Source organism: Centrocercus urophasianus, unplaced genomic scaffold (assembly GCF_019232065.1).
Source record: "Centrocercus urophasianus isolate 14NV4802_14NV808 unplaced genomic scaffold, USGS_Curo_1.0 seq_73, whole genome shotgun sequence".
Classification (NCBI taxonomy): domain Eukaryota; kingdom Metazoa; phylum Chordata; class Aves; order Galliformes; family Phasianidae; genus Centrocercus; species Centrocercus urophasianus.
This window is the reverse complement of record NW_024885344.1, coordinates 7442352-7456691: the sequence shown is the minus strand read 5'-3', so window position 1 is coordinate 7456691 and position 14340 is coordinate 7442352. Positions and strand designations below refer to the sequence as shown.

Here is a 14340-nt window from a genome sequence, read left to right as displayed (position 1 = left end):
TATTTCATGGCTGAACAAAACTCCCCCTCTAGTTCACAAACCACTTGGGTTGTAATTTCTGTATGTGTCTCCTGGCTGGAGACCGAGATGCTGCGCTGAGGAACAGAGTGTCTCATCAACAGTATACTGAACCTCCCAGATCTGGAGTAAGGATTTCCTGATGTGCAGTATCATGTGGAACTAGGAAGCGAATTTACAAAGTTTCCCCATTCCCTTAACTTCTCACCTCTGGAAGTTGCAAGATGCATCTGCTGGCTTGGATGCACTGACTGCCCTCAGGACACATATGTGGATCACGCATCTTCTGACTTCTGTTTCAATCAAAAGAGAGGTAAGCTATGGAGAAGTTTCTTTAGAAGCAGCTACCTTTAGAGCTGACACATTGCTATGGGTTTGTAAATCACTATGCAGTTGACAAACCTGAAGGTTATATATATGTATACAAATACTTGTGAGCTTAACTGTGAGAAAATAAAATACAGATTGCCTCTTCTGCTGTACATCTCAGCATGCACTGACAGCCTCCAACCAACTTCTGCTCTGAGGTTCACTGAATAAATTTGAATATACTCTTATAGCACAATCTTGTGCTCCTCACTTATATGCTGAACGATGCAATGCCCACAGTGGATGACATCCTTCTCAAATTCCATGCACTTACCAGCAACCTAATAAACTCTTAACAACAACAACAACAAATAGAATGCACCCCACCCCTCTTTCTGGTACCTGTGCAGACAGACAGCAACACACAGATAGCTAAGGGGACAGCAGAGCTGCACGGTCTCAAGCACAGCACAATTATCACACATAGATATTCTCAGATAAACAACATCAGCTGTCCCAAGCAACTCTGTCCATTATGAGGACTTAACAAAGCAGTAATTTAAATAACTTGATCTTGTCCAGGAAAACAAGTCCTAAAAGCACGTCAGAAACACCCTATACACCAAATATTCCATACCCTAGAAATGCAAGTTTCTTTTACAACCACAGAAAATCCCAGGCAAAGAGCATAAAAGGCTGAAAGAGGAGAGAATAACGGAAGGACAAAGGAAGAAAACCTCAGACACCAAAGGAAGGGGCAGGGAGAGACGGGAGCAATATTAACTATGAAAAGTTTGTTCTAATCCAATATGTATATGCTAAAAGATTAATGAATGAATGTGAGGGAATTAAACATCCCCCTGGCAATATAAATGATAAATCATTGATGGCATGCAATTATACAGTTTATACAGTGCTGTACAAATAAGCAGCAAGATTCCCTATGTAAGGTTTAACCTGCTCAAAGTTTAACATGTAAGGTCCTACTTACTGTACTCAGGTGAGCAAGATTATTTGATCCACAGAGGTAAATGAGGATCTACATAAATGCAATTATGGGATCAAAGTTAGTACAACAGAGACAATACACATAACTAAAGAATGGTCAAAGGAGACTTGCTGCATCTGCCTTTCCAGTGATCCTGTATGAAAGGATCATAGAATGGCTTGGGCTGGAAAGGACCTCAAGGATCGTCAAGCTCCAAACCCCCTGCTGTATGCAGGGCTGCCAACCTGCATATCTAATCCTAGATTGGGCTGACCAGGGCCCTATTCAACCTGCCTTGAACACCTCCAGGGACAGGGCATTCACAACCTCCTTGGGCAGGCTGTGCCAGCACCTCACCACTCTCTTGGTGAAGATCAGAAAGGATCATTTGATTCAGCTCCTTATATGAGGCAAGATAGCTAAGGAAAACAGGAGCAAGAAAAGAAAGTCCAATAGCAATATTTTAAATTCATTTAAATCTCACTCCATACACTGAACTACAAAAATACAGGCAAGGAAAACCTACTGTAGATAACAGATATGTTTAATCTAGTTCTTGTCTCCAGAAGCAGCCAATGTAAAATTCTGTAATAAAAACAAGAGTCTTTACACTGCTGCTGGTCACTGCACCCATCCCCTGAAAGCACTCCATGCTTTCACACAAAGAATAGAAGCTGGCTATCAGGGTGGGGAATACTCATGCTACTCTTCCCATCTTTCCTTCCCTCCAGCACTTTCTGGTATGCACTACTGTGTATTTGCCTGCTCCTTCTCCACCCCATCTTAACTATCAGCTCTACTCTTGCAGCGATGCTCTTGTCCACGCAAATCTGATCCACAGCTGGAAAGCACTTATATACACCTAGGATGACTGCTCCTTTCTCTGGGATGCAATAACAGCTGCTCTGCAGCGCTCTGATGCAAAAAAAAAAACCACCTGGATACCCATACTGATATGGCAGTTTCTCTAAAACCTTTCCAACTCCTCCAAATTCTGGTGGAGGTGCTTTAACAACAAAACAAACAAACAAATGGCTTCTTTGTACATTTCCAAAGGCAAACTCTATTGGTGCTGGGTAATAGGGAACCTGTAATAAGGGCTTGATTTCAAACCAAACTGCCAAGGGGCATTCTGCAGAGATCTGCTCTGAGCACCTCGATTTTGCCTTGAAAAAGCAGTGTTTTATTTCTATTTAGGCTCTTCTCTGTAGGAGCAACTGGGTTCTCCCATTGCTCCCCAACACATACACCTCCTCCTTCTCTTTTGTTGTTACTTACAAACTTTTGGGCAGAGCTCTCTGAACTTTGGTTGAACAGCAGTTCCAAGTTGTGAGGAGCTAGCTAGCAGGGCACGTCACTGCTCATCAGAAGCTTCTTCTGCACAGCAGTGTACATCCAGTCAGAAAAAATATGACACACTGCTGTGTGAACCATGTCCAACTCACATGGGGGATACTGTGCACTGGGTGTACAGACAAACACTCCAACTATACATCACCCAAAGCCATCCACATTTTTTCTGGGAGCAACGTCTCCTTCATTTCCCCCTAAGAGGCCACACTTCCCTCACTGCTCTTCCTCCTTTTCTTTCTGTAATCTTTAAAGCAAACATCTCAGTCTAAAGCACACACAGTCCACGTGGCTCATACAGCCTAAAAGCAGTTGCAGGTGGCATCCTGATTCCTACTGAGGCTCTTGGGATGCTCAAATACAGGGCCCACTTCTGCTATTAATATCACAAACAAGACACACAAGCAGGAATTCTTAGAGTGATGACAATCAGGTGAAGAATGTATTCAAAAAATGTATTCCACCTGATTTCACTAGAGGGGGCCCTATGCCTAGAAAATGGTATGAGGAAAAAAATGGTCATACGGAAGAGCAGCCTTAGATTCAGTAAGAAAACCAATTGGTAATAAAAACCACACTGAAGATGCAGTGTATTTACTGGTGGGACAGCATGGAGGACCTGGAAAAAGCAGTTCTGACTGATATTTGGTGAGAGCAGACAAACAATCACTTTACATGACAACACCCCAAACCCATGAAAGAAATATCTGCTCACTCTTTCTCTATGTGCTGCTTCTCCATACCTGCAGCCTCCCTGCTTCACATATGACACATTTGCTTACAGTCCTTCTATAAACTCACATCTTCCAAAAGCTGTTCAAGCTCAGATCTCATATGTTTGAGGAGTTACTGTGCAAAGGGAGCCCCTTCACTTAAAAGCTATGTCTTATCAGAGCTCAGAAATGTTAGGTATCACTAGTACAAGCTTATCAGCTCTATGGCTCTTAAACCACCAAGCAGCTAGAGGTAAAAGATTCTGGACTTAAGTCTTTTCGGTTGCCTATAAAACACTGGTTATGATGGTGTTTTCCAAGTAGCATCGTCCAGTACCAGTGGAGACAAAGATGAAAGGTACAGGAAACTGAGAAGCCAGAAAGAACTCAAGGTAGACTGATCTGACTTATTTCCAAAAAAAGAAAAATCCATAAGAATTTTAAAGAATGAAGCAATCTCCACGAAGCATCACTGACTGATGACCTCTGCTGCAGAGTTTTACAGCAGAAAATCAGACAGAAACATAATATATTCCCCCCAAAATCAGTGTTCTGACTTGTACAGAGATTTGGGCATCTATTTACAGTGTTCCCATACTCACCCTCTGTTCACAAACTGCCCTTTGCTGACAGTATCTGCTTCAATGCAAATATTCATGAAGTCTTCAGTGCGCTGGGCAAAAAAAAAGAAGAAGATTCAGAAAGGAAGCAGTCAACATTTCAAAATGCCACTCTCATGGTACTTAAATATGCTACAAAAAATACCCAGCTCTTTGTCCCACTCGAAGAGACAAAATATGCATTTCCTTCCTTTTCTCCTTTCTTGACCCGAGGGACACAGATTAAGAATTACAGAGAACAAATTTTCACTGAAGATTATTCAATAAACACCGTAAGAACTGAAATAATGACTCACATATTTGGCTCTTATTATGTTTTGCACACTTATTAGAGACTGTTGGGTGACATCTGTTCACAGAGATTTCTGATCAGTGGATCTTTCATGACCTCAAGCAGTGGTATAACAATGCTGCATTTGGCCACCAAACACTACAGTAAGAGAATTTTAACGAATATAAATTGGAAATTAAAGTGCTCTCATTATCACTCCTTTAAATTCCTTACTTAGTTACTTTTCCACTAGCAGCATGTCTTTAAACTAAGTAGACATTACAGCTTTTGCCGAGAAGGAACTTTTGATTAAGATGAAAATCATACTTAGTTTTTTAATTAAAGAAAACATTTCTGCTCTGGCAAAAGTCCTAGCACAGATGCAATCAAAATGTCAAAAGTAAAACCAAATGCATCCAGCAGTATAACTTGTTTCAGTGCTTTGCTGTATTTGCAGAGGTAAGTTTGTCAATGCCTGAGCTGCACCTGTATAGCTTTATCAGCTTCACAGGAGAGCCTAGGCATGAGTGAGAAAGAAAGACAGTACTGGCTGGCAGTATTTAGCAGATATGCCCTGATGTCCATTTGACAGTACTGTGATTCAGCTTTGATGGCTGCAGGGACAACAGCTTCTAGAGGAGGATTCAAAGGCAGATACACGGAGCGCCTATCAGTAGAAAAAAAGATGTAAGATCAAGATACATCCAGTTCTAGAAACAGAGAAGTATAACTGCCCTAATAGGAAGTCACCTATTTCTCTGGGATGTGCAAGAGAAATGAGAGAGAATCCTACGCTGCTTCTTTGTTAAATAAAAGTATTAAAGCACAACTTGAAGACATAAGGGGAAAAAAAAAAATGGAGGGGGGGGGGGAATGTAAATGGTAGTCTGTGGCAATGAGATTTTTCAATTCCTGATAGGTCTTTTTCACTTTATGTCACTGAGTCAGGGGACATCTATACAAGGGATATTTTGTCCAAGGAACATCAGGAAATCAGTAAAGAAAAAAATACCCTGGTAGGGTCAGTCTTGTTTCTACCATTACTAGGACACTGGCAGCACAAATCGTGAATCACTGATGTTGAAGAAACTAACATTTATGTAGTACAGGCTAAGGAAAACACAGGGAGCACGATTCTACATGGACATGCCTGATTCTACAAGGATAATCTATCAACATAACTCAAGATTTTCAGCTTCTTAAAGAGCCCGAATTCTGCATAAGAAACACACTGCAGAAAGTCCATCGCCTCCTGTCAGTCTGGGATAGCAGCTGTGGTTTCCTGCAGCCAAGAGAAAGACATGTAGAGAAAGGGATCGCTGTGCTACAATTCTCCGGCAGAATTAAAGACTGGCATCTACCCAAAAAGCTTTCATAGCAATGACATTGCACCAAAACACAGACATAAGCCAAAGACGGGTAATTAAGGCACTCAATGAAGAGCATAAGCCTTATGGGCAGGACGTGACAGAAAGCTATCACAGAAATGGTTCCCTTGCTCCCTTGTTCTGCTCTTCCACAACCACCCACATTTCCTGTCCTCTAATTCACTGTTAGCCCCTGTCCTTTCTTTAGTGCCATTTTTTCTTAATTCTTTGCTCTGCAAGATGGAAGAGAGAGAAGAAGCCATATTTCTAGGCAAACATTCATGTTCACAGCTGCACTCCAACACTCACTGATAAAACTTCTATATCTGATTTCCCCTCTCCCATGGGTCGAGAAGGGAAGGAGTATCCATTCTGATGCCTTGTTTCCTCCTGAGTAATGCTAAAACTTTGCTGGATTAATGAAACCTTCCAGTTACACAGATTCTTCCTGATCACACTGCATTTGTTTTATAGAAGTTTTCAGAGCTTTTACACCAGCTCCGGTTTGCCCTTTCCTAGACTCAGTTATGGGCCCCAACTTGCACAGGGTACTGCTTTACTTATGAAGACAAAAGAATGGGAGTTCAGCAATAAAAGAAAACTGTGTGGACAGGGAGCATTTGGAATCCAGTGAAATATGATGGTCTTACTGTCAGATCAAGCTGTCTGTTCTGAGTTGCAATGGAAAGCTCAACGGTGGAGAGCTTCAGTTCTTGCCAGTCCTCCGGGGCTACCTCTTTGGGGATTTCTATGAAGCCAATACAGAAGATAACATTAAGGGAAATTTACTTAAAAAGATCATCATTTCACTGCTGAGAAGTACAAAAAAATCAATGCCAGCCACAAAAAACACTTTGACCCACTGTGACCACTAGCTTTCTTTCTTTCAAACATCAAAAGTTTGAAAGTACTGAAGGAAAAAAAAACACAAACCACTGGTGTTCACACAGTGGCAGGAAAGACTATCAAGCATATTATCTGGCAGCCCTGTGAATTGTTATGCCCAGGGATTAACCAATTTCCTAGACTAGTATTACAGGAACATTTAGTGCAGCTACCAAAAAATAACCAGGATAGCCAATGTTCAGGATGCCGTGGTAACATATACCTCAGGAAAAAACTCCAGGGTTTAGTTCTCCCAAAGTGTCACTTAGGCCATGCCTCTATCTGAATCCCCTCTTCCAGCCTCTAGGAGGAATGGAAGCACCAGTTGAGGTTGCATCGTTACGTATTGCACATGCACACTCCTCTTCTTCTGCACTCTGCAACATGAAAACTGCCTAGCTAACCTCTCCAGAGTGGCTCACAGAACACTGAGAAGGGAATTTATATTTGGGGTTTCCAAGTGAGGTACTAAGTGAAACTTAAGGCTTCTGCACAGCCTCAAGTTTTACTGCCTCCTGTTTTACGTAATGTTTGCTGCTCTGTCTCAGAAATCTTTCCTTCCACAAAGAAAAATAAAAGATGCTCCTTTCTCCCCATGAAGAAGGAGTGAGAGATACTTCAGTGGCAAGCAACTGTGAGCCCAGTGAACACAGTGAGTTTTTTACAAATGCATTTCTACTTAAAAGGCCACAAATACTTTCAATTCTATTTCTGAAAAACATCACTTAAGTATCTTGACAAAGTCAATGCTGAAATTGCAATAATTTTTTGGAAAGTCAGAGAAAGGCAGAGAAAGGGAAAGGGAAAGGCAGAGAAAGGGACAGACACAAGAGAGAAGAAAAAACTAAGGAGAAAAAAAAAGGTAAAACAATCCACAGCTCTGAACTATTAGATAAGTAAAGGCTGCCTGTGACTTTATACCATAACACACACATCTCACCTTTTCGTGGAGGTGACCAGTATAAGCGAAGCCGTCTGTAAAGCCTCACATACAAAGGAGGCCTGGATGGCTTCTCCTCTGGCTCCTCTGGAGGTCTCTCAGTTGGTCCCAGATACATGAGAGCAGCTTGGTGTTTCTGAGGCCATTCCTTGGATTTACATGGAAAAAAAAAAAACAAAAACAACACAAACAAAAGACAGAGGATCTTTTGTTGAGAACCTCCTGTTTATTCTGCTGATTCCTACAGCCTATTCACCCTGTGATCACAAGAACTACTTCAGAGCTACCACTGCCTTATTCTACTTCTTGGCCTCTAGCTTCATATAAAATTACATCTCTGCAGCTTGAGAAAGGGTACCCACAATTGCCAAGTCTACTAATCTACTTCTTCCCTACACAGCAGTGAGGTACTTTCCCCTCTATAAGGAGAGGGTAAAGGGATGTTTTCCTTGCTGCAGATGTGTGGTAAGGTGACACAGCTGCTTCTGGCTGTGGGAAACAATCCAAACTGGAAGGTCCACATGAAGGCTTGAAAGTGCAAGTGCTTTCTGCATAGCACAAAGGTAACCTCAAGAAGCAGCTCAGCTTCACAGTGTTGCCCAGTGCCATGAGGAAAAGACAACAGTGCTGTGTGCAAGCCAAGGGGCACCCAAATCCTGCAGGCTTTTGCTCCTCGGCACCTCAAAAAAATCAAGATCTGACCGTACAGTCAGGTGCTTGCAGAGTACACAGCAGGTCTTAGGACAAGTCAGCTGAGCTTTATAGAGCACCTGAGGAAATAAAATAACACAATATTCTCAGTGAAATTTCAGATTCTACTGCCAGAAATTGATGAGCTACAGCAGAACCTTAGCTCCTGAAAGCTCACGGACACTGACACTAGAGACAAAGTTTATTTGCTCTCATTTTGTTTTAAAACTAATTTGCGAAGCACTTAAAACAAGGACTTATGGATGAAATAATACAATTTCTTTTTAAAATGTATTTCCATTTCCAAGGACAGCTGCAGCAAAATCAACAAAGACACAGTGCACAGGAGCAAGGACAAGCTTGGAAAAGATTACACTCAGCAGACTGGGACCATTTCTTATAGAAATTAACAAAATGGTAACATAAGAGGCACATAAAGCAATGGATAATACAACTGGGGGAGATCAGGTAGAAACTTTTTTCTCTTAATATTGAAAAAGTGAGCATTTCTCTTTAACCTTCAGCAGGTTAAACAGATCTTTTAAATGCAGAATGAATAACTCACCAGTGAGACTCGCTATCACTGCCACTCACTGAGGCCTTAATAAAAGTGAGAAAAGGGCTGGAGAGAGGTGAAGAACAAATTTCTCCTTAGAATATCAGCATACAGAATCATCATCTCAAACCTCTTGGGGATGGGAAAACAGGGGGAGATCTTTCATGAATACATTACAGTCTAACTCCTTGGCTGCACGATCTCATCTACCATGGCAGCTTCTGGGTATCCTCACAGTCTTTTCATGAGGCTCCTTGTATGTTCAGAGAGCAGTGAAAGGCACCTGAAAGTTCCTTGCCCCTCAAGCAAATTTTCATCTTTCTAGGGTCAATTTTAAGCAAGATAAAGGTGAGATATAAGCTCCGAATCTTCATGTTCATTTTGCTACACATGGAAAACTGATTATCAACATTCATGAGCAGTCTAATTATAAATTTAACTTCTGCCAGATGAATAAATCATAATGAGGTGTTATCATAAGAAATACTGTCTAGAAAAGGTGACAGAAAATGACAAATGCTATGTTCAGCACCACTACTACTCTCCAGCTCCAAAGGTGGTTACTGGCTCCCTCTGGTGATCTTGCAGCAACAGATTCTTAGAAAAGATTTTTTGTAAGGCAGAGGTAATCTGCCTCCCCTTCATTTCTTCATAAGTTAGAAATTTTTAACAACTGCTACGTTTTTCAATGAGTGGAGTTTCGCTCCCATTTTATATTTCTACCAGAATTTCAGAAAAGAATGCAGATAACATGTACAAAGCAGTCAGTCTTTTCATTTCGAAGCTACACAATCATCAAGCACACTTCCCCACAATTCCTCAGTCATTTTTTTTACCTTTAACGCACTGAAAAAGTGAGCTGCTTTGGTTTTCAGAGGCCCCAGGTACCAGTACCTGAAAAAAGAACAGAAAAAACTCTTTAAGATATCCAAATGATATTGGAAGAAGGAGAAACCTTGTATGAAGTTATGGCACATAAATTTGTTTGCTCTCCTACAGTCTTTAGCTTTGTGATAGTACAAGTTTCTACACACCGGCAGCTTAGCAGTGACATTCTGTTCTTGAGTTACGGATCACCAACACGCAATATACAATCTTCCCTACAGGGTGCCTGACATCTGAGTAGCAGAATTTTACCTAGTTAGGCAACACAGCTGGGACTAATTTTAAGGTTTGTGGTTTATCAGTTGGTGAGATGCATCTCTACAATATGCAATGAAGAATTAAGTTGGAGGAAACAAGCAAACAAAAAAAATCAGCAGCAAAAGATCAGAACAGGAAAAACATTCATTTGCCCCAAAGTATTCTCACACCTAACTCGATGTTTTACAAAATAAAAATCCTGTCGGTCACAAAATACAGTACAGAATCTAAAGACATGACTATACTGAGGTAGGCTTGGTGCAAATTTTGATCACCGTCTTCCACAAAAGGCCAACAACATACACTAAGCACCATCAGCTCAACAACACCAAAGTTGTAAGGCTATCATTAACTACTAGGCTGTGCAGCAGTCACACCACTTCCATTAAGCCATGAAATTGTCTGTAAAACAACAAATCCTCAAAAACGTAACACTCAGCACTATGCATCCACCAGAACAGTGCTTAGCTTAGGGATAACCAGGCACATTTTTAGAGTCGTGGCTTACAGTTCAGCTCTCTTTGTAGAAGGTACCCTCTTTTCAGCTTTACTGGAACACTAAAAGTTCACTTAGCCTAGTATTCCATGTTTGTCAGGGATCAAATGAGTACACAGGTCCTTAACCCAAGCTTGCTGAGCCTCCATTCAACTGTGGCTAAAGTGCTTCCTAAGCTGGGCGTGTTTTCTGGGCATTCAAAAACATTCATGGAAAAATGAGGTTTGTAGTCATTCACACTGCCCCAAGTACAAAAGGTGCCGCCAAGTCTCCCACATGGTGTTCATGACTCCTATGAAATGCAGCTGCTGCAGGAAAAGATGCAAAGGCTGACACTTGGTATAAAATAGGGCATAGGTGGGAAGCCTAATAAGAACATAGAGAGGAGAGAAATGCACTTCCTTAGTCTTGGGGTTGCAATTAGCAGGAGAGCCCGCAGCATAGCCAACTCAGCACCCACACAAGCAACCAGGCATATCCCATGCTTCTCAAGGACAAGCACCCAGGCCGTTTACTGCATCTTTCCTACCCCACATCACCTCTCAAACCTACTTACTCACCTGCCAGTTGCCAGAGGTCAGCTATCTCCTGCTTCCTTGCAGATAGCTCATTCACAAAACGTATCATATATACTTAGTGGTCAGCAGCACCCTGCCCTGTAATTCTTCTATGGCAGTCTGAGGAATGAGCTGATTTGGCCCTGCTGCTCCTTCACCAGGTAATGCCAGTAATTTGATACACACAGACAGTGGCATGTCAAACATCCACTTGGATAAAACCCAACAATTATTAGTTTAGCATTCAGAAAACCGTCATCAGGCAGTACGGTCCATGTCATTTCTGGCAGGAGCTGAAGGGCATTTCTACTGCACCTGATGTCCCTTGTTGGAAATGAGTTACAGAATCTCCATCTTTTCATTGGCAATTGATGAAAAACAACGGTCTGTCACTTTACTTAGACTTTACTCCAGGGAGAGTTTTTCCCATTGATGCTATCTGAACAAAGGTCCAGAAATGGGCACCAAAAGGCAAGAGGAAAGCAATTACCTTAAAAATCGGTCAGCATTAAATACATGTTTATTTCAAATGACAAAAACCCTGAAATGTTTTACACTCGTGTGTAATGCTTAATCTGGAGTTGGTGCTTCTGCCTGTCAAATGTCTACATTCAAAAAAGGCTTCTTTGCAACAACAGAGGGTTATTTTTTAGACAAGATGCTTCAAAAATGGTGTTTTCTTACTTGCTAACTTTAACTCCCGCATCTCTGTAAGATCCCCACCTCAAACTGCTCAGTGCAAACACAGGCTGTTCCTTTTCTCCCTGTAAAGAAAATTAAAAAGTGCAAAATTGCATTCTCTTATCTTTTTTCCAACTTTGTTTTTTGAAAGCAGAGAAATTTCATCTCTATACAGAACGTGAATTCTGATTAATCCCAGAAGAGAAATTTCACAGAAAAGGCATGATAAATAGCTAACAGCCATAAAGGTTAACCTGAATTTAAGTGTTACACATTCCATTTACTTCCAGCGAGAAATATAAAACATGAATTTTTTAAAGGGTTGACTGAGTTTGACTGCACACCCAGCAATAGCCATTTCATTCTGCGGATAGTGTCAGCCAAGAGCAAGGTGTTCTCACACAGCAACACTAAGTTCTTGCTGCAGAAATGTCTGTTCTACAACATAACTGAAAAATAATAGATGCTAAAAAAACCACACTGAGCACAGCCAAACGTTTTCCCATTTCACATCTTGCAGTTTGAAAAAGAAAGTTATTAATTCCGCAATACACATGAATTTATTAAATCAGCTGAGACAGCTATTGTTATCTCTCACCACTTCTAGAGAAATATTAGTTAAATTTTGCATTCATCTAAACTCTCTTAACTTCCCCCAGAATATATTCAGCCATTCAGCCAAGTATTTTCTCCATTTTAGATTAGGCTGTGTTATAGCATACAGTGGAGAAATGACTGCCAACAGGACTGCTGATAGGATAAGCCAAAATTCATAGCAGCACGACACAGAGGAAAAGTAGTCTATTTAAACAGAACAATGCAAGAATAGGAAAGCTTTAGGAATGCTGGGTGCCAAACAAGCAGATGTTTTTACCTTGATCTGCAACACATCAAGTGGAACTGTCTCTCCCTTCAAAATGGCCAAGGTAGCATTAGTAATATGTCTGCAAAATAAACAGGAAAGAAGGAAAACAAACAGGGAGGCAGAAGGAATAAGCTTTAAAAACTTTTTTTTTTTTTTTTTTTTTTTTTTCCCCCTCCCCAGCAGACTCCACTACCATCCTTGTGGGGCTTTTTCTTGTAGAAAAACCTATGCAGCCCTGAGAAAAGAATTCTGACAAAGTGCTGCTCCTCCTTGAAATCAGAAAGCAAACCAGGTGGGTGCAAGCTGTGACAAAGCCTAACAAAGCCCAAAGGCATCCTAACAAACAGCAAAGACCAGAAAAGCAAAAGTCCCCAGCCTAAACTCTGCAGAGACATTACTCCTTCTTCAGCTAATCTACCAGATTACAAACTCAGCGTAACCTCAATGCAGCAACTCTGTTAGCTGCTGTTTTGGGTACGTATTAAGGATCCAAAAATAGTTGCATTGGTGGCAAGGGTAACAATCTAGGAGGGAAGGGTCAGCACGAGACCCATGTCTGGGACTGCATTACCTTGGTACATTAACATATTTTGAAGTTCTTAAACGATTTAAAGCTATTAGCACTATTAGCAGTGGTCATTTTGTTCTGGCCTCCATTAAGTCGGGGACATTAACTAAGATACTGCCTTATTTCTTGTCACAAAAGGCAGCACTAGTGACTTTGTAACCAAAGTGCTCTTGCTCCCAAAAGAAATCTCTATACTCAGGCTTTGAAGCATGTATTTCATTGAAACCTCTTCTTTTTTTTTCCTCTCTAATTAAACAAAGTTGGGTAAAATTTAAATTCCACACTGCTTAATTTCACTGTTTCAGCTGGAAAACAACCAAGCCAAACAGTTTTCAGATCCAACTCAGTGTCACGTGGGTGAATCAACAAGTGAAACTGCCTTTGGCTTCATCAGGCTTAGGATACTGAGACAGAGAAGGAAGCTGTTTCTTTCCCAGTCTTTCTTTTCTCCTAGCTCATGCCTTTCTGCAATATCTCTGCAATTTCTACACTCCAAAGAATAGCTCTAATAGTGACAAAGGAACCAGAGTATTTCTTTTTAAAATATCACTTCCACATCCTTAAGTCAGGTTCAGCTTTCAGCAACCTATTGACCAAATTCCTTTCAGCTTCACCAGTATGCTGCAGTATCACCTGCACAGTTCATTACCTGGGGACAAAAAGATCACTCATTTCAAACAGCTTCTTTAGAACTCAAATATAAATTACTATTTTAATCTTTGCTGCTGATTGCAGCCTTGTCCATCCCGCTGAGCTTCAAAGCACTCTGGTGGCGTTAATGAAGGATGTTATGCCAGTTGGCTCGTGGATTTTATGTGTGAGGGATACCAGCAAGGGTCCCGTGAATACGAATGCTAATTAGTCACTGGGAGAACCAGAGCGAACAGATTTCAGTAGCAAGGAAAAATATATTTGTTAGCATGATAGGAGGAAATACTGAAAGGGAACAAAGTGTGAGGAAAAGAAAGATTAATTGACTAAATTTTGGTTTAGGAGTGGACAAAACAATCTTATATCAAACCGAATCATCAGGCTCCGTCCAGAGACTGCCAACTTCCATGTAACACAGTAGAAAAAGAAAGTGTCAAACTACAAGAAGCACTGCTCCTTGGAAACAAACAAAAGCTACCTTTCAGAAACACATAATACTTACTGGACTTGGTTCACACTCTCAGGGTAGAGAGTGTGGCTCAACGTGCAGGTCTTTCCAAGAGGTATAAATCCTATAGGAATCTTACTGAAGGCAGCCTGGACACAGAAGGGAAGTAAAATAACATTTGCATCAGCTGAATGAGGCTTTCTGTGTGGAGATCACAGCTGTGT

The 14340-nt window shown here is 41.1% G+C and overlaps 1 protein-coding gene across 2 annotated transcripts in view; it reads right to left on the bottom strand.

Annotated features, from left to right (window-relative positions):
* AGK (acylglycerol kinase) overlaps positions 1–14340 on the bottom strand; it is a 32168-nt gene that overhangs the window by 2261 nt on the left and 15567 nt on the right. For both annotated transcript variants that reach the window (XM_042837980.1, XM_042837981.1), the window contains 8 exons: positions 14171–14265; positions 12459–12528; positions 11588–11667; positions 9544–9601; positions 7462–7609; positions 6287–6384; positions 3981–4051; positions 227–311 (listed from right to left, as the gene is read on the bottom strand). In XM_042837980.1, the coding sequence (XP_042693914.1) occupies positions 227–311; positions 3981–4051; positions 6287–6384; positions 7462–7609; positions 9544–9601; positions 11588–11667; positions 12459–12528; positions 14171–14265 (705 nt within the window). The remainder of the gene's footprint in view (positions 1–226; positions 312–3980; positions 4052–6286; positions 6385–7461; positions 7610–9543; positions 9602–11587; positions 11668–12458; positions 12529–14170; positions 14266–14340) is intronic.